The sequence below is a fragment of the Lodderomyces beijingensis genome (genome assembly GCF_963989305.1).
Source record: "Lodderomyces beijingensis strain CBS 14171 genome assembly, chromosome: 3".
Classification (NCBI taxonomy): Eukaryota; Fungi; Ascomycota; class Pichiomycetes; order Serinales; family Debaryomycetaceae; genus Lodderomyces; species Lodderomyces beijingensis.
Window position 1 is genome coordinate 465,563 of NC_089972.1, and position 18,830 is coordinate 484,392.

At 46.3% G+C, this 18,830-nt stretch overlaps 6 protein-coding genes across 6 annotated transcripts; 2 read left to right on the top strand and 4 right to left on the bottom strand. All coding sequences in view use genetic code 12, as the record gives it.

Annotated features, from left to right (window-relative positions):
• Window positions 1-321: 321 nt before the first annotated feature.
• LODBEIA_P22940 (uncharacterized protein) lies at window positions 322-1,599 on the top strand (the record flags this gene model as incomplete). Its single annotated transcript, XM_066972277.1, has 1 exon — window positions 322-1,599. One exon carries the CDS (start codon window positions 322-324, stop codon window positions 1,597-1,599), a length of 1,278 nt encoding a protein of 425 aa, XP_066829232.1.
• Window positions 1,600-1,885: 286 nt separating this feature from the next.
• LODBEIA_P22950 (uncharacterized protein) lies at window positions 1,886-4,096 on the bottom strand (the record flags this gene model as incomplete). The annotated part of the gene is made up of 1 exon (XM_066972278.1): window positions 1,886-4,096. One exon carries the CDS (start codon window positions 4,094-4,096, stop codon window positions 1,886-1,888), a length of 2,211 nt encoding a protein of 736 aa, XP_066829233.1.
• Window positions 4,097-6,046: 1,950 nt separating this feature from the next.
• On the top strand, window positions 6,047-8,260 carry LODBEIA_P22960 (uncharacterized protein; the record flags this gene model as incomplete). Its single annotated transcript, XM_066972279.1, has 1 exon — window positions 6,047-8,260. One exon carries the CDS (start codon window positions 6,047-6,049, stop codon window positions 8,258-8,260), a length of 2,214 nt encoding a protein of 737 aa, XP_066829234.1.
• Window positions 8,261-8,496: 236 nt separating this feature from the next.
• On the bottom strand, window positions 8,497-10,680 carry LODBEIA_P22970 (uncharacterized protein; the record flags this gene model as incomplete). Its single annotated transcript, XM_066972280.1, has 1 exon — window positions 8,497-10,680. The coding sequence occupies one exon, from the start codon at window positions 10,678-10,680 to the stop codon at window positions 8,497-8,499; it is 2,184 nt and encodes a 727-aa protein (XP_066829235.1).
• Window positions 10,681-11,853: 1,173 nt separating this feature from the next.
• LODBEIA_P22980 (uncharacterized protein) lies at window positions 11,854-13,467 on the bottom strand (the record flags this gene model as incomplete). The annotated part of the gene is made up of 1 exon (XM_066972281.1): window positions 11,854-13,467. One exon carries the CDS (start codon window positions 13,465-13,467, stop codon window positions 11,854-11,856), a length of 1,614 nt encoding a protein of 537 aa, XP_066829236.1.
• A 1,792-nt stretch (window positions 13,468-15,259) lies between these two features.
• LODBEIA_P22990 (uncharacterized protein) lies at window positions 15,260-17,044 on the bottom strand (the record flags this gene model as incomplete). Its single annotated transcript, XM_066972282.1, has 1 exon — window positions 15,260-17,044. The coding sequence occupies one exon, from the start codon at window positions 17,042-17,044 to the stop codon at window positions 15,260-15,262; it is 1,785 nt and encodes a 594-aa protein (XP_066829237.1).
• Window positions 17,045-18,830: the final 1,786 nt, after the last annotated feature.

The window sequence follows — 18,830 nt, forward strand, 5'->3', positions numbered from 1 at the left end:
GCAAAGTCTTTATCCCCCCGCCTCTCTTGTTGCAAAAGTCTATCGCTGCTGAATGTTACGTAATGAAAGTTCCGCACTGTAGATTATAACTCGCTGTGCTTTTTGCGCGCACACCGTTTTTTTTTTTTAATTATTGTTTCTCCTTCGGTTATCGCGATCTCCATATCTGCACCATTTAGAACCAGAGTGGTGAATCACCACGCCAACCACATAAAGCTGCCCCCTTATATATACACAATCCCTTGAGCATCAACCTGAAACCAAGTGAACTCTATCCAGAAGCCAGACGAGCTTAAAAAAATAAGTTAAACAGGACAAAGCATGAAGAGACCGCTTGAACTTGCGAGCGTTGACGATGAGAACGAAAACGAGAACGATATTAATAATGATGACGATAACGACGACGGCAACAACAACGCAGGCGTTGTTGTCGCCCCTTCTGAGCCACGGAAAAGACAACATGTCTATGATTCTAGTGAATTCATTGACCTACCGGAAGACATCATCAACCAAGTGCTCCTGAAGTTAACCAAAACTGACATTTTGCACTTATCCATGACCGATTCCCGACATCGGCAACAGTTTAAGCCGCGCATTTTTAACAAGATCCGGGCATCTTGGTGGAAACTCATTGAAGATATCGAGCTAGACGATTCATTCCTACATCACAACAGGCGCTATATCTATGAATTACACGTCGTGGATGCTTATCCCAACGGCGAGTGGAACATTGATTTGTTTGAAGATGTGTTGCTGTACTTGCCCCATCTTTGCTGTCTCAAGATCAACTCGGTCAACTCGTCGCTGTGGTTGAAATATAGATCGAATGATTGCATTCAAAAACTAACGCTATACGGCGACTCCACCAACAGAGAATCGGAATTGAAACTTCACCCGCAAACTAATCGGCGCCACTCGCATCCTCCACTGAAAAATATCAAGAAGCTTTTTAGCATGGAGGATATTTCCAATTTCAAAATGTTGAAAATTTTGAAATTGAGTGATTACGAATTCAATTGTCGTTTCGACAATGCCACTTTCCCCGTCATCATGCTTGAAACACTCGATCTCACCGATTGCACTTGGAATTACCCGTTTTCGTTATCGCATTTTAATTACAACCAATCGGTCAAGCACTTGAGATTGAGATTTTCACCTAGCAATTCCTTTCTTTTGTCGGAGAGGTATCACCAGTTCTTAGCGTTCCGTGACAAAGGTCTCGCAAGCTTAACCTCGTTGACGATTCAGTTCTTGACCAGCGTTGAGCCGCGCGAGATTACACGAGAGCTGTTTGATGACATCTTTCGCATCTCCGAGCTCCAAGAGCCGATAATGATGCTGCTTTTGCACTCGGACAATTTCCCCAATTTGCACTCGATAAAATTCAGCAATTGGAGGCTCGCGATGGGAGGCAATAGCAGGGACCTATCGTGGCTTGAAAATTGTCTCAAGGATAGCCGGCATTTAAAAGTGTTTGAGTTTAAAGTTTACGGAAGCATGCGTTTCTTTTACACCATTGTTGATCCGCAATATTTCCAAAACAGATGCCGGCTTTCCAACCCTGATAAGAAGATTGTCATCAAATTTGTTGCTCCATGACTTAGAGGGTGCTAGTCGGGTTGAAACGATAAATTTGACTCAAGAGTTGGTCGCGCACTTTTGCCTTGTTCATGTTGCGTCTTCCAAATTTACTAATAAAGCACATGGATGGCTTCCCACACAGATGTGACTTACAAGAACATTAAAAAAAATATGTCGCTACAGACAAGTTTTTGCCAGTAACGTACCACGACTTGATATCGGTCTCACAAAAAAAAAAAAACAACTTCTAACTAATCTGTACTTAAAACCTCGATGTCCCCCCTTCCCCCATCACCAACCCAAATCATAGCTTTTCATCTCTCAAGATGGACCCTTCCGCATACAATCCATCCAACTCATTCTGGAAAAACTTGGTGCAGATGGGCCGTTTGATTTTAAAAGTCGGAGTAACGACGCCGCGAGCGACAGTTAATGGGTCAAACGCAACCAAGATATTGTGCAATTTTTCAAATCCTTGCAATTTAGTCTTGGTCGAGACGTTTAGATCCTGCAAGAGGATGCGTTTGTTCTTGGGCTCATTCAAAAAGGCCAAAATGTCTTCTTGTTCAACTAGTTCATCCTGGAAGCGGGTTTTGATGTACTGCTTGATTGTGGTCGGGTCCAACCCAACGACACCCACGAGATAAGATTGCAAGGAGTTCCCGTGTACGAATATCTGCTGGATAAAGGGGAAACTGGATAAATACGTGTTTTCAATCTTTTCAGGAGTGACAAACTCGCCCTGCGCCAACTTGAAAAAGTTCTTGACGCGGTCAATGAGGAACATCCGGTTGTCGCGCGCAGTCTCGACTCTCGCCACGTCGCCAGTCAAGAACCACCCGTCCTTGTCAAACGACTCCGCGGTGGCCACGGGGTTCTTGTAGTACTCTCTGAAAATCTGCGGGCCGCGCAAGAGCAATTCGCCTCTTGGTCCGCCCGCGTCCTTACTGGTGTAATTCATCGATGGGATATCTCGTAGTCTGCACTCGGTTGTTATGCCAACAGCACCGACGGAAACCGGGTCGTATTCAAACTTGGGACCTGCAATGAAACCAGCAAAGGACTCTGTCAACCCGTACCCGTTGGTGATGCCTACGTTCAACGCCGCTTTGAGAAACTTGACCGTATCGGCGCTGACTGGTGATGATCCTGCCATGATAAACTTGACACTGCCAAGACCAATCTTGCGACGCAACGCATTCAAAAGCCTATCATATACTAAATGCGGTGGATTGTAATCGTTTTCACTAGGAAGCGCCTGCAACCTCATCTTCTCGTTGATGGCTTTGGTATATATGTATTTCACCCATGAGTTGCTCAGATTGATAGTCTGGGCCTTGATCGCAGCTTCCAATCTCGTTAAAACACGAGGAACTAACGAAAGTGCAGACGGTTGCAACTCACGCACATCGTCCAACAACGTAGCGGGCAGTTTGCCTTGAGAAAAGCCAATGGCCTGGCCAGCACCCAAAGCAGTTTGAATGTTTGAGCGCTCATAGATGTGGGCCATTGGCAAGAGCGAGTAAATCGTATACGGCTCAGAGGGCGAGGCGTTGGATCTGATGAGACGGAAAACTCCCGCGCACACTGCATTCTCATGGGTCAACACGACTCCCTTTGGATTCGCGCCCGATGTCCCCGAAGTGAATGAGATTGTAAAGGTGGTCTTTGGGGTTGGAGGGATGGGGGCCAACGGGTTAGCAGCGCCGATTTTCTCAACTTGTGTGATATCAAATAGTGAAATGTTGTTGGCGTTGGCAAATTGTTTCAACCGCAAGTCCTCCACCATCAAATCCAAGCTATCCATTGAGACCAACGCGATCAAATTGCACAATTCTTCAGGGTGGGCCTTTTTCAACTCGACTAGTCCCTGGATTTTCTCCTTGGAGCAAATGACAATGGGAGACTCGGTCAATTGCAAGATATACTTGCTCGTGTCGGGGCCCAACGTGTCGTATAATGCTGTGTTGACTATTGAATAAGCGGCGCTAGCGAGATCACACAAGGCCCACTCGGGTCGATTGTGGCTGAATATGCTCAATACAAACCCTTCATCTTCAGCTCTCCTGTTGGGGTCGTACTTGATTCTCGCATGGGCTTCACTTTCAGTTTTATAGGGATTATTCTCCAAGATGAAAAATACTCCCGAGCCCAAATTGTTTCTCCTTTGCTTGATCGTGTTGTAATCCTGCCACACATAACGCCCAAATGACACTTTTCCTTCGGGAACACCACCACCACCACCACCAATAATTTTTTCCCTCACTCCGAACGCCCGTTTAGTGCCATTGGATATGCAGCTGAACTCAAAAAGCGAGTGTAGCGTGTCCAATTGCGGATGCAAATTCGAGATCAATTCCTGAGGACGATACTCGTTCCTGTAGATGGGCGAATGCCCCTCGACTTCTGACCCGGGGAGGGCAATTGCTTTTGCATATTCGCGGGGTGGTATTGGTAGACTCTTGCAGAGACGATCATAGATCTCCTGCGACGGAATTTGGAAAAGCGACGTCATCACTAATGATATGATCTTCTTTTTTGTTTTTTGTCTTTAATTCCAGCTTCGCTAGGAAAAAACTAAGTCTAGTCCGGCCTCTAGCAGGTTAAGCATGAGAGCCTCTCCACAATTTATACTTTTATTAAGGTTAGGTTCCGGGGTGCTGATTTCCACCACCCACACCCTTATCCGGAACGTCTGCTCCTGTTACACGTCATTAGTCAACGACACCAGGGGGCTTGGGACAGAAACGTAAGCCCACTGTCCTCGAGATTGGCGAGTTTCTGGAAAATATATTCGCAATTGGCCATTTGGCAGGCTTTGAGCAGGCTTTGAATGTTGACGGGGACAGGCAGAAAAAGAGTAACCGCGAAAAGCGGGGGTGATAAAAATACATTTCCCATGCATTCTGAATTTTGTTGCAATGTTGTCTTAAATGCGACGTGTTATCTCCGGGACTAACACCGACGTGAGCACCAATCAAGAAACCAAACTTGAATAAAGACCCCTTGCCCACCAAGACACACACATCTCTTGTACGGCTCGACTAAACCCCATACCAACCGCATACAAACCCTCATACAACATGCAGCTAAAAAAAAACTGTTGCTGGGGTTTCTAGTGCTTCGTCAATGCTAGGAAACGACGAGGGGCATACTAACCTGTCTGAGTCGAACTCGCGCCTGCCCAAATGTGAAAACCAATGCCCCCAAAAAAATACGCCTACCTCTTGACCAGCAGCTTTTGAATACGCTTTTCCAGTGCGTTCACTTCGTATAAGCTCTGGTGGGTGCTGTGGTGTGTCCTGTGCGGAGGAAGCATCTGACAAGGTATCAAAACTACGAAAAATGAAATAAAACAAAACACGTGCTGCGGTTAGTAAGTAGACATTGGCGTCGAGCTGCTTTAGCATCAGGGTCAAGGGGGAGGGGGGGGGTGGATCGGCGTGCCCCCCTAATGGATCTCTCAAGAGCACCACGATAGTGACATAGTTGCTCGAGTAGGCTAAAATCACAGGCATTGGAGTCGCAGCGCTGATCCACAGCTTAAAAAAACAAAAAATGTGTCTTGATGGACCCGCAGAGCCAAATGGCGATCAAACGTACACCAGAGGAGATGCGCATTTTGCATGTACATGACTGCACTGGATAAAAGAGATAGCCTTTGATACAGCTGTAGTAGTAGCAGCAGCAGTGGAGCATACACACTGCTAAACTCTGGCGCTTTCTCCGCTCAGAGACAAAATTGAACGCATGAGATATAGATGATTGGGGATTGAAGTAATCTTCAGCTGACAGGCGAGATTGCAAGATTAAATTTGTAGTCGTGCCGAAGAAAAAGAGGGGATGGAGAAGCGGGGGATAATGAAGTATGTTGGAGGGTTGGACAAAGTTTGCTACTGGCTTGGTTACCCCACTGGATAGTGAAGAAGGTTCACGGGTATCCCCAACAATCGCCAGCAAGAAAGTGAAAGTGTATGTCCTTATTCTCCGTCGGATTAATTCCGTGCAGTGGGCCACGTACATAAAAAAAACTGAACAAAAGACAAAGTGGTTACTAGCCAGGCCAATCTCCAAACCAACAAAGCAATGAAGTACAATTAAAAAAGCCTTTCTTTTTGTTTTGTTTTTTTTTACTTTTAATGCTAACTTTGCTCAACATCGTTATCTCCATTCATTGGCATGGCTCAAACAGATTTGGGGATCTAATTGGATCAAAAAATAACAAACTAAGAGACATTTTTATGAAGGTTTAACCGAGTTAAACTTTTTACGTCCCTATCAACAAAAGGGAAATTATCCACACCACACCACACCACACTCACAATTGTCGGCGATTGGTGAGCCCTAAACACGTAGGAAATGGCTATATAACCCTCTAGATCTTCCTCCCCCCTTTCTTCCCCCCTGGCATGCTCCATCTTGAGTATACATTTTGGGGCATCTTGGAAATTATCAACTACATCAAATGACGGCCCCACTCTTTGCCTCACCGCCAGAGGATATACGCAAACTTCTAGATGCAAAGTTGCCGCTTGAGCCCAAGAAGTATCAAGGCACAGTAGCGTTGCCCGGCTCAGAAGCGGAGGGCCACTCTCCGATATATAGAAACATATACAGCCCCGAGCTATTGATCTCGAATTTGCATCCCACGTTAGACACCCTATATAAGCAATTTGAATTTGCTTGCCATTTCAACGGCACGCGTAATGCGTTCGGGGTGAGGGAAAAAATTATTGGTGGTGGTGGTGTAGGTGGTCCCGAGGGAAAAGTGTCATTTGGGCGTTATGTATGGCAGGATTACAACACGATCAAGCAAAGGAGAAACAATTTGGGCTCGGGAGTATTTTTCATCTTGGAGAACAACCCCTATAAGACTGAAAGTGAAGCCCATGCGAGAATCAAGTACGACCCCAACAGGAGAGCTGAAGATGAAGGGTTTGTATTGAGCATATTCAGCCACAATCGACCCGAGTGGGCCTTGTGTGATCTCGCTAGCGCCGCCTATTCAATAGTCAACACAGCATTATACGACACGTTGGGCCCCGACACGAGCAAGTATATCTTGCAATTGACCGAGTCTCCCATTGTCATTTGCTCCAAGGAGAAAATCCAGGGACTAGTCGAGTTGAAAAAGGCCCACCCTGAAGAATTGCGCAATTTGATCGCGTTGGTCTCAATGGATAGCTTGGATTTGATGGTGGAGGACTTGCGGTTGAAACAATTTGCCAACGCCAACAACATTTCCTTATTTGATATCACACAAGTTGAGAAAATCGGCGCTGCTAACCCGTTGGCCCCCATCCCTCCAACCCCAAAGACCGCATTTACAATCTCGTTCACTTCGGGGACATCGGGGGCAAACCCCAAGGGCGCCGTCTTGACCCACGCCAACGCCGTGGCTGCAACCACGTTCCGCGTGGTGCGCTCGCCAGCGGGGTTCACCGAGCCCGTAGTGATATACGCGTTTTTGCCAATTGCCCACATCTATGAACGTTCGTCGATTCAAGTGGCTTTAGGTTGCGGCCACTCGATCGGGTTCCCCCAAGGGAGACTGCCCGCGACGTTGTTGGAGGATGTACGCGAGTTGCAGCCGCATGCGTTAACGCTCGTTCCTCGTGTTTTAACGAGATTGGAAGCTGCCATCAAGGCCCAGACTATCAATCTGAACAACTCATGGGTGAAATACATATATACCAAAGCCATCAACGAGAAGATGAGGTTGCAGGCGCTTCCTAGTGAAAACGATTACAATCCACCGCATTTAGTATATGATAGGTTTTTGAATGCGTTGCGTCGCAAGATTGGCTTGGGCAGCGTCGCGAGCATCATGACTGGGTCCTCGCCCGTGGGACCCGACACGGTCAAGTTTCTCAAAGCGGCGTTGAATATCGGTGTAGCCAACGGGTACGGGCTGACAGAGTCCTTTGCTGGCATTTTCGCCAGTTCCAAGTTCGAGCATGATCCCGTGTCTATTGGATGTATCGGGATGACGATTGAGTGCAGACTACGAGATATCCCATCGATGAATTACACCAGTAAGGACGCGGGCGGACCAAGAGGCGAGTTGTTATTACGTGGCCCGCAGATTTTCAGAGAGTACTACAAGAACCCTGAGGCCACCGCGGAGTCGTTTGACAAGGACGGGTGGTTCTTGACTGGCGACGTGGCGAGAGTCGAGACTGCGCGCGACAACCGGATGTTCCTCATTGACCGCGTCAAGAACTTTTTCAAGTTGGCGCAGGGCGAGTTTGTCACTCCTGAAAAGATTGAAAACACGTATTTATCCAGTTTCCCCTTTATCCAGCAGATATTCGTACACGGGAACTCCTTGCAATCTTATCTCGTGGGTGTCGTTGGGTTGGACCCGACCACAATCAAGCAGTACATCAAAACCCGCTTTCAGGATGAACTAGTTGAACAAGAAGACATTTTGGCCTTTTTGAATGAGCCCAAGAACAAACGCATCCTCTTGCAGGATCTAAACATCTCGACCAAGGACAGATTACAAGGGTTTGAAAAATTGCACAATCTATTCATTGATTTCGATCCGTTGACGCTTGAGCGCGGCGTCGTTACCCCGACTTTTAAAATCAAACGGCCCATCTGCACCAAGTTTTTCCAGAATGAGTTGGATGCATTGTACGCTGAGGGATCGATCTTGAAATATGGCAAGCTTTGAGATGGTTGCTAAAATTATGTTTATACATATATATACATACACATATACATATATCTAGAACTCTTAGACTAACGACCAAGGGTTGGCAATTCATCTCTGTGGTTTCCTTTCGTCGCCACCAGTTCAGAATCACTGGGCGATGCAGACACCGACAATGCCAACTACCAAAAATTGTCCGTGATGTCCCAAAAAGAAAAAAAAGTATCAGTTTTATCAAAAACAACTTGCTAGTCTATTTACAACTTTCCGTTTCTAACGATGGAACCTTCATCGTACAACAGCTGCAAATCGTCCTTGAAATAAGCTGCGCAAATGGGCCGTTTAATCTTCAAAGTAGGCGTTACCAAGTTCTTCTCCACCGTCAACGGTTCAATGTCAATCTTGATATTGTGCAATTTCTCAAATCCATGCAATTGGCCCGAGACAGCGTCATTCATATCAAGGAGCAATTGTCTCTTGTGCGCGGGATCTTGGAAGAAATTGATAATGTCGTGGGGCTCAGTGATGGTTTCGTGGTATTTGGATTTAATGTAAGCCGAGATGGACGTGGGGTCCAAGCCAATGACACCAACCAAATACGTTTGCAACGAGTCACCATGAGCGAAAACTTGTTGGATGTATGGGAAAGATGACAAGTAGGTGTTTTCGATTCTCTCAGGGGTAACGTATTCTCCCTGGGCTAATTTGAAGAAATTCTTGACACGGTCAATAATGTATATTTTGTTGCCTCGAGTCGAGTCGATACGGGCAACGTCGCCCGTGTGGAACCAGCCGTCTTTATCAAACGACTTGGCGGTTTCCTCGGGGTTTTTGAAATATTCTTTGAAAATCTGGGGACCACGCAACAACAATTCGCCTCTTGGCCCGCCTTCATCCTTGCTGGTGTATCCCATCGAGGGCAAATCTCTCAATCTGCATTCGGTGGTGATGCCAATGGCACCGCATGAGCTTGACTCGGTTTCGAACCCAGAACTTGCCATGACGCCGGCAAACGTTTCACTCATACCGTAACCCTGAGGCAACGCCGTGTTCAACGAGGCTTTTAAAAACTTGATTGTCTCGGGACTAATTGGAGCCGACCCCGTGCTCATCGACATTACGTTATTGAAGCCAATCTTTTTACGCAATAAATTCAATAATCTGTCATAGAAGAAATGCGACGGATTCGAATGTTCGTTTTCGGGCCTAGCTTGCAACTCCATCTTCTTGTTGATGGCTTTAGTGAAGAGCGATTTCAAGAATGGCTTTTCATCATTATTGATGGTTTGCGCCTTTATGCCCGCTTCTAATTTGGTGTAGACTCGAGGAACCAAGGCCAATGCATGTGGTCTCAACTCTTGAATGTCTTCCAATAACGTCAATGGCGATGGCCCTTGCGGGAAACCAATCGAGCCACCGGCAGCCAAGGCGAACTGGTCGTATAACCGCTGGTAGATGTGGGCTAATGGCAAAAACGAAAGCATAACTGATTCTCTTTGGCCTTGAAAGTTGGAGTACATAAACACCATTCCAGCAACGGCATTTTGGTGAGTCAAGACAACACCCTTGGGGTAAGCCCCCGTGGTACCAGAAGTAAAAGTGATGGTGAATATCGTTTCCGGCGTTGGAGGAATTGGTGGCAAGGGGTTAATCTCTCCCAACCTTTCAACTTGCGTATAGTCAAACAAGGCGATATTTTGCTCGTGACAAGCTTCTTTCAACGCATAATCCGATTCCTCATTCAAATCATCCATGGAGACAATACTGATCAAATTGGACAATTCTTCGGGGTTGCTCTGTTTCAACTCGACTAGGCCCCGGATTTTATCCTTGGTGCAAAGAACAATTGGACATTCGGTCAAGTTCAAAATGTACTTGCTCGTGTCGGGACCCAAAGTATCATACAACGCCGTGTTGGTGATGGAGTACGCCGCACACGTCAAGTCTGCAATATCCCACTCGGGTCTATTATGGGAGAAAATCGTCAAGATAAACGACTCGCGATCAGCCCCCTTCGCGTTAATGGCGGGGTTATACTGCAAATTCTGATGAACTCTACTCTCGGTCTTGTAGGGGTTATTCTGCAAAATGAAGAAAATGCCCGACCCCAAATTGTTTCTTCTTGTTTGAACAGTCTTGAAATCCTGCCACACATAGTGGCCAAACGTGCCGTCGTCTTTCTTGACTCTGTGCCCCAAGCACTTCAAATTGGGGTTCACGGCAGTGGAAACCTCAAACATGCTGTACAATGTGTTCAACCCCGGGTACGGAACCGAGATTAACCGATCGGGAGAATAGCCATTTCTGTAAACCGACGAGTAGCCTTCTTCTTGACTGTTGGGCAACGCCACTGCTTTCGAGGTGAAACTGGCATCAAGGGGCACCTGCAGCTCAATTGTTTTCACAATAATCGCTGGTGGCTCGGAGAATAACGAGGACATTCTGTTTCACTTCTAGTTTCAGTTTCACGTTGACTTTTGAATGCTTCTGGACTATGGGTCGACGAAAAAACAAGTTCTAGTTTAATTTTTTTTTTTTTCAACTAGAATCGAGGCAAGATACGACCGTTTTATATTGTATAGAATCGGCAAAATGACAAGCAAAAAATGTGAAGTGAAAATGTCACCTGTTGAAAAATAAGCGGAGAAGTTTTATGGGGGGGGACGGGACATGTTGTCGCATCTCTTTTTCTTTAGAGCTATAGCAGTAAACCTGCGTGCATAGCGAGAGAAGTAAACGCTCAGGGGGGTGGGGGCTCGAGGAGAAGGGTAATACACGTTGACTCAGACAAATTCCCAGTTCCTACTTGGGCTTATACCTTGGGGAAGCAGAAACAAAGAATAAGAGAAGGAGTATCAGCAGGAATTTCAACAGGTTTATCTTTGATAGTTTTCAATCTTGGTACTCTCTTGTCATCTATGGAGCACTGCTTCGACTAAATATTATATATACATCCTAGACGAAGCTGATTCTAATAATCGCAGAAGCAATCTAGACAATAAAAAAAAAGAGAGTGAAAAATAAGCAGGCAATGTGGGGTCGAAAGATCAAACGTCGCGTCCCCCCGCTGCCCACTTCTCACTTTATTCTCCCCCCCTCCCCCCAGAAAGAAAAAATTCGGTTGAACCTCGGTAAAACTGGCCAACCCACTTACATGCATGCCAGAAGGCACTTTTCCAAAAAGTTGCCCAGCCGGTAATCTATTCTGCTCTACCTCCATCAGTAGCCTAGTTCTAGCCTGAACGATCGGTCAGTGATGAAAAATAAGATGTTTTATTTAAGGAGGAGCGGCCTTGTGAAGTGAATCGATTTTCCTCAAGGATCTAGAGCAGGGGAGGGGGACTCTACTTAAATATGTTTAAATACTCGTGCACGTGATATATAGATGAACTATTGCAACAGCGTCGTCGTCGTTGTTGATGCTGTTGTGGGGAGGCAAAAGGAGCGGAGATGTCTATTGTGAAAATTAATATCCGTCTTGTGGCTAGTGCCCCACGTAGAAATCGAAAAAAAAACAAATTTAATAAAGCGTGCTTTCAACATTACCTACATATACATTGCCCTTATTGTTCTATAACAAGTTTTTTTTTTTTTCGACAACATATAATAAATATTTAAACGTACTTGTAAGGATTCATAATTGCTTGAGGATCGAAATGGTTCTTGATCGATTTAATCATGGCAATCTCCTGCTCGTTTTTGGAATATCCAATGTAATTCTTCTTTTGGAATCCCAAGCCGTGTTCCGCCGAGATCGAGCCGCGTTTCTGTTGGATCCATTGGTAAACAAATGGTTCCAAGACCAGCTCGATGGCTTGGGAGTATTCGCGCACACACACGTTCAAATGCAAGTTGCCATCGCCAATGTGCCCGTAGCCAATGGCCGAGACTACTGGCTTGGACGAGTCGGTGAAATCAACAAGGCCCGCGTCTTCGAGTTTGGCATTGCATGCTTCGACCAAGCCATACAAATCAGCCAATGGTATCGACACGTCGTACTTGTAGACTCCGCCATTCATGGTGCTTGACTCAGGTATACTTTCTCTCCATGACCACAAGGATTGGATTTGTGATTCGTCTTGAGCAATGATTCCATCTTCAACGAGTCCATTCTCCATGGCGCCGCCCAAAAAAGTTTCGAGTTTCTCATCGTCGTGTTCTTTGTTCGACCCGGAGGTTTCAATCAACACGTAAAAGGGGTACTGGCCCGACTCGATTGGATGTTGGTCCAAGCCCAAATGTTGCTGAGTCAAGATTTGCGATTTCAAATCCATAAATTCAAACGCCGACAAGATTTCGCTCAATTCCTTTTTGCATTCGTTAAACACTTTGGTCACCGTTTCGTAGTCCTTCACCGCCAAAAACGCCACGTTTGACGCCTGTGGTCTTGCAGGACACAAGACGGAGACACCGGTGATGATGCCCAAAGTTCCCTCGGAGCCGATAAACAACTGCTTCAAGTCGTACCCGGTATTATCTTTTCTCAACGAGTGCATCGAGTCATACACTGTTCCATCGGGCAAGACTGCCTCCAACCCCAACACGGAACCATGCAACGAGCCATATCTCAACAATCTCAAGCCTCCCGCGTTGCAGGCGACATTGCCTCCAATATGACATGAGCCTTTGGCACCGAGATCGAGCGGGAAAATGTACCCCTTTTCAGCTAAGAACTGATCGGCAGTTTCCAAGATTACGCCCGCGTCAACTTTTAAAATCCCCGAAGTTTCATCAAAAGATCTGATTTGGTTCATCGAGGATAAGGAGATGATGACCTCGTCAAACACGGGGTTGGATCCACCCACCAACCCGGTGTTGCCGCCCTGGGGCACAACTGCCAACTTGTGGTCGTTGCAGTATTTCAAAATCTGGCTGACTTGCTGCGTGGTTTTCGGCTTGAGCACGAGCTGAGATTGGCCCTTGTATTTCCGCATCCAGTCCTCGTTGAAAAAATCCAAGTCATCCTTATCGGTGATGATGCTTGTTTCTGGTAGTATACAGTGGAAGTAGTCGAGGTCTGATTGTTCTAGTGTCTTGTATCTGGAGTCACGCTGTACTTTCGAGGAGTATGTGTCTGCTGTAAAGGGAACTGTTTTCGCTGTGGAGGAGGAGGAGTACGATGAGATTGCGATTTTGAATGCGGTGGTTCTCGGCACATTCTGGAGCAACGATTGTCTGATTTGACCGGCTAGTATCGCTGCTGTCTTGGTAAGGATCCTCCTTTGCATTCTACCTTGTGTTTGAGGAGACGGTGATTGATTTGAAAAAAGAAACAGGTCCTTCGGGTGGTGTCTAGAAAGAAAAAAAAAAAAAAAGGAGAGGATTGAAAAATTCGGTCCGTTGGTGTTGAGTCAAGAGTTGCAAAATCTGCCGCTACCGGTCCCTGCCCTCTCCATCTTTTTTCATCTAGTTGCAAAAACCCCATCCACCACTATTCCATTGGCGTAGTAGGCACTCTCTACAAGTCTACAAGGAAAAAAGACCTCCTATCAAATGGCCTATAGTTGTGAAACCAGCTGCCTTCCTTGGCTCCCACCTCTCTTTACAGGGCTCATCCGCTCCACAACCGTGAGAGACAATAGACAACACCGCATTAATCCGAGCATGAAAAACACGGTGGGAATCATCTGGCAACAGCGCTTGGCTCCTGAGCAAGACACTAGCTCATCCATAGGAAGCCATATCAACAGCAGCCCCAGCAACACACACCCAACCAACCACCCGTCCATTCTCTTTTTTTTTTCTTTGTTCTTTTTTTTCAAAAAAAATAAAACTCTTTATTTAATCCCTCCTAGATAATGAAAAGAAATTCCTAATAACTGTATTGATACAAAATCTTTCCCCACCACTCCACCAGCCTCGTGAAAGATCCTTGATGGAAGGGTGGGGGGGAAAGAACACCACGTTTTCCCTGGGAGCACTTCCAACTCGCTTCAATCTCCTCAATGAACACTTACTTAGCCACGTATGTCATTTTTTTTTCCTTTTTTTCTGGCTCCCAAGGCGACTCTAGCCCCCAAGCATCACGGGCACTCAAAATAGCTCCACTCTGCTCGATTCCCACTTCCCACCTCCGCTCGGTACTTCAATCTCCCAACTTGGACACGTCACGGTCAAAAAAACATTCTAATCAACTCCAATATCGCGCCTCCACAGACTAAAAAAAGCAAGATCGCCAACCAGTACTTCGACACCGGCGACTCAAACTTGGCCGATTCGTCGTCGACTTTGGCCTTGCCCCACAGCTTCGTGTTCTTTTTCTCGAATTTCGCATTTGCAGCCTTTTGTTTGGGTGTTTGTAATGCCTGCGTGGAAATTAGTTAGTATGACTTTTCAATTTTCTGCCTCTCTCTCTTGCCATTCGGCTGGAGTTCCCGTGCGGTGGCATACCATTATGTCGCTGTGTTATATCTATATATATATAGGAGTAGATGTAGACGTAGATGGAGATGCTCAGTTGTGATCTGTACACCAGAGTATAAGAGGGTTTCGTGTTATTTACGATGTGTGGAGTTTTTTTTTTTTTGTTTTAATTCCATATCGCGAGAGTCGCGATCGAAAGAGGCCGAGAGACAGCGAGGCAAGTTGGCTGCTTCCTTCTTTCTTTTCTCTCTCTCTTTTTACTTCACTTCTAGCCACGTCATTCTGGTGTGCTCAATGTGTGTGGATGCCAGTCGACGCTACCTTCTTCCAGTAAGACCCCCCCCCCCCCTCCCCCCGGTCGACTGTGGTGTGGATGTCGAGGGATGCTGCTGTGTTAGGGAATGGATGAAGTCGGTCTTTAGGTTGGGTCTGTTCCCGGGTAATGGCTTACATTACGATCAAGAGTTGACCTCTACTGGGAATCCAGTAAAATTACGAAGGGGGATCTATCATACGCCAAATAAAATTCTTATATATTCACACATCTATAAAAGTGTACGTGTTTTTTTTTGTTTTTTTTTTTTGGTGGAAATTACTTAGTTAGTTCGATATTGAGATAGTTAGGTAGTTGCTCCTACGGCTGAAAAGCAGCATATTCTATAACATAAGGCTCATGGAAGCAATGAATCCCATAACGATAAAAGTGAAAGAGGGCACGAAAGACGAGGCCGAGTTTTGCCTGCCTCCAGACGATGACGAAGAGCCGCTTCCAGTTCCCACAGAGGACGCGTTTTGTCCTCCGCTCAATGGGATGGTGTCGGTGATGACTTCGATGTCTTCGTCGTTGGTGTAATAGGCCTGGGCAAGACTGATCGAGTAGTTTTCCAAATCGTAAACGACATACGCGCTTCTCAAAACGTTGTCTCCAAACAAGATATAGTTTGAGCTTTGAGACTGCTCCGAGAGACCCAAAAAGCACTGGGTTCTGCTAGCGGGGAAAATCAAGTCAGAAACGGGCACGCGGATGACCTTGCTGGTGAACTCAATGTCCAATGTAGCACGTGAGCTTTGCAAACTGCAATCGACAAGGTAGGCTCCTGCTGAGCTCGAGTATCTCCCGTTCAATTGGCTGGCGATGGATTGGATTTGGCTTGATCGGAGGTACGATAGCGTTGAGCCCGAGTCGAGCACGACTCCCATGGAAGAACTATCAATTGTCACTTGGTTCCCACTGTTGTTAAAGGCAATGTTTGTCACCTCGACCTCGAATCTGACTGGGTAAGGGATTTGTTGGTATGTGCGCAACATGGGCACCGTTGTCAACGAGCCTTCATATTTGGCATGGTCAACGGCACCAAATAGCACGCTTCCGGCCAGGTCGCTGGCCCGGGCCAAGTACAAGGAAAAGACAACCTTGTCAATAATCCCGTCGGATTTCAATTTGAGGGGCAAGTTTTCATACATGTATCCATATTGAGTTGTGGTTTGCAATCCTGGCAAGCCGATACCAAGCACACCGATATCACTCGATGTTTCATTGGCCACGGCAAAGGATAAGTTGGGCACTGACACGTTTCCCAATTTGACGGTATCGTGGCCCCAGATTCCCAACGCGTGGGTGCCATCTGCATATTGAATCAAAAACGACGATGTTCTATTTTGGACAAAGCTATCGGAGTTTTCAGTATTGAATGAGCCATACGAAGTGCAGGTATTTGTGCCACCAGAACCAGAACCAGAACCAGCACTGGCACTAGGTGCTGAGCCGGGAAGTGCGCTGGAAAACCCACCGCCTCCGGGGCCATCGGGAAACAAAGACGAAAATTCACTAGGCAATGAAGTTCCCGTGAAATAAATCGTTGTGTAAACATTTCCACTGGCACTGCCATCATCGTCTCGTTGCACTTTTGTCGGAGCAAAATCCAACTCCTGCAATTCGACACCCCCAGCGTCTCTTTTCCTCTTCTTCCCCGTTTTCTCGTCCACATCTTTAGGGAAGGTGGCACCGGTGCCGAATCTAAAGACGTTTTTCGGATCTCTCTTCTGCAAAGTGGTGCCTCGTGGAAGACAGTTTAAGTCGTGGGACATGACCCACAAATCTGAACTGCCCGTGTCCACAAGCACTTGGTTCTTGTCTTCATTCAGTCCAATGTACAAGTCGGCCATGTAGAAAGTTTGTTGGTTGCTAATCTGCAACGTAAAGTCGCCGGCTCCATCGGCTCTCTTGACAAACCGGGGGGTCTGATCGTGCCTTGGGGACAAGTCAGCTCGCGATGAGCCTCTGCGGACATTGAAGTCGATCTTGTAGAAGCCGGGCAGATCCCTCTTTGCCTCTATGGAATCGTGATTCACATCTTTACCAAGGGAAGGTCGCGCCAGGGCTATGCAAAGTATTGATGATAATGCAGCAATGGAGAAGGGCAATTGAGTGAGCACCTTCATAATATCCGATCTAGGAGTGTGTTGCTTGACAGGGTGCCAATATATAATGCAAAAAAAAAAAAAACGACTGGTCCTCAAGCTATAAGAGCAGCATATATATGAGCTTGAAAGAAAGAGTATCTCCAGGAAGTAATATTTATATATAAAAATAAATATAAATGAAGATCGAAGCTGAAGCTGAAGAAAATTAGCAGTTTTGGCTCTCTCTGCAATTGAAATAAAAATGTAAGATTCCTTAAACTACAAGCTAAGCTTCTTAGGAGACAAAATCTAAGAATTATTACGTAATCACTTCCAACCTGTCCTTCCCAGTGTCACGACATTGCACTCGTGACATCTGCGACAGTCAGCTGTGCCTCCTATACTGTGCCCCCCACCCCACCCGCCAGAGAGTACTCTCATCACAACCGCCGGGGCTGCTGCTGTTAGACGCATCAGGACACCTTTCACATACCACTCTCTCCGTCCTCTCCATTCCGCTAGAGCAGATCTAAGATTTAATAAAGTCTAATCGATGACCCTTTTCTTCTCTTCCTCGTCCCCCTCCCCCAGACAGCGAGGCGCGGGATTAGGAGTTGGTGACGTTGAGCTCGGCTATGAGGTATGGCAAGAAAAATCAGCGATCCAAGAATTCTTTATTCTCCCCCTCTCCCTTCCCTTCCCTCGTGGAACCCATACCCCTTCGCATCACCGTTCCCCCCCGTGTGTGTCGCGAAAAATATTCACGACAAAAAAGACCCAAAAATCAACATTACGAAGCCTCCTCAAAACGACGCAAAAGCCAACATTACGAAGCCTCCTTACTATAATCTTACGATAGTACCTAGGGTTGCACTACGACAATCAAAAAATTGAAACAGCAACGAAACAAACCCCAAACCCGTGGCAGGGCGAAAGTGGGCTTAGCGGCGTACTCTGCTAGAAGCGTATATATTCTCCTCCTCCTCCTCTTTTTTTTTATTTTTATTATTCTCATTTGCTTTTGCTGTTGCATGTTAGACCCGTTCGTGACCCTTCCGTCGTGGCTAAGAGTATTCAGAGCCCAGCTTGGATGCGAAGTATTTAAGGTCCCACTGGGTTTTCTTGTCCTCAATTACTAATTCTGACAAATAACTGCAACCATCGCCCATCACACCGTCACCACCACCATCGCCATATGTCGCAAACCAATTAATGAGGTTTAGACAGCGTCAAGATTCCCTCTTGGCTTGACGATCATGCAGAGTAAATGGGTTGTGAGTTGTTTGTTGGATTGCTTGCTCATGAGAAGAAGAGATCTAGATGCCCATGCCCATGCCCAACTACAATAGTCAAATTGCCAATCCCAACTCCCGACTCTTCCCTTTGTTTTTCTTTTTTTTTCGTTTTTTACCTCGAAGCAGCAATCCAACGATTGCAAATTGAGATCAATTTGGTGGTTGAGCATTCACCGACTTGTTTCCTTTTTTTTTTTTCCTTCTAAGCCCCAACCTTTTTCTACGCTTTTGGAACTCAGTTCTATTTATGGACGCCGATGCGTTTCGCGAGAGAAACGCTTTCTCGGATCTAATCTGATCTTCGATGGTGTTTATCACCGACTTTCTTTTCGACTGCTCTCTCGGGCATTGGAGGAAAAGAAAAAAACAATAGAAGTTTGGCCCTCTCCGAACTGGACATGGGCAAGGTACGCAGGAGTCAAGAGGCCGTGCGGGGGGGGGGGGGGGGATGCCACCAACAATGCAAAATTATTGGCTGGAGGCGATGATCATCACAATAATTTTGCAGACCGTTTGGAACAGAATTTATA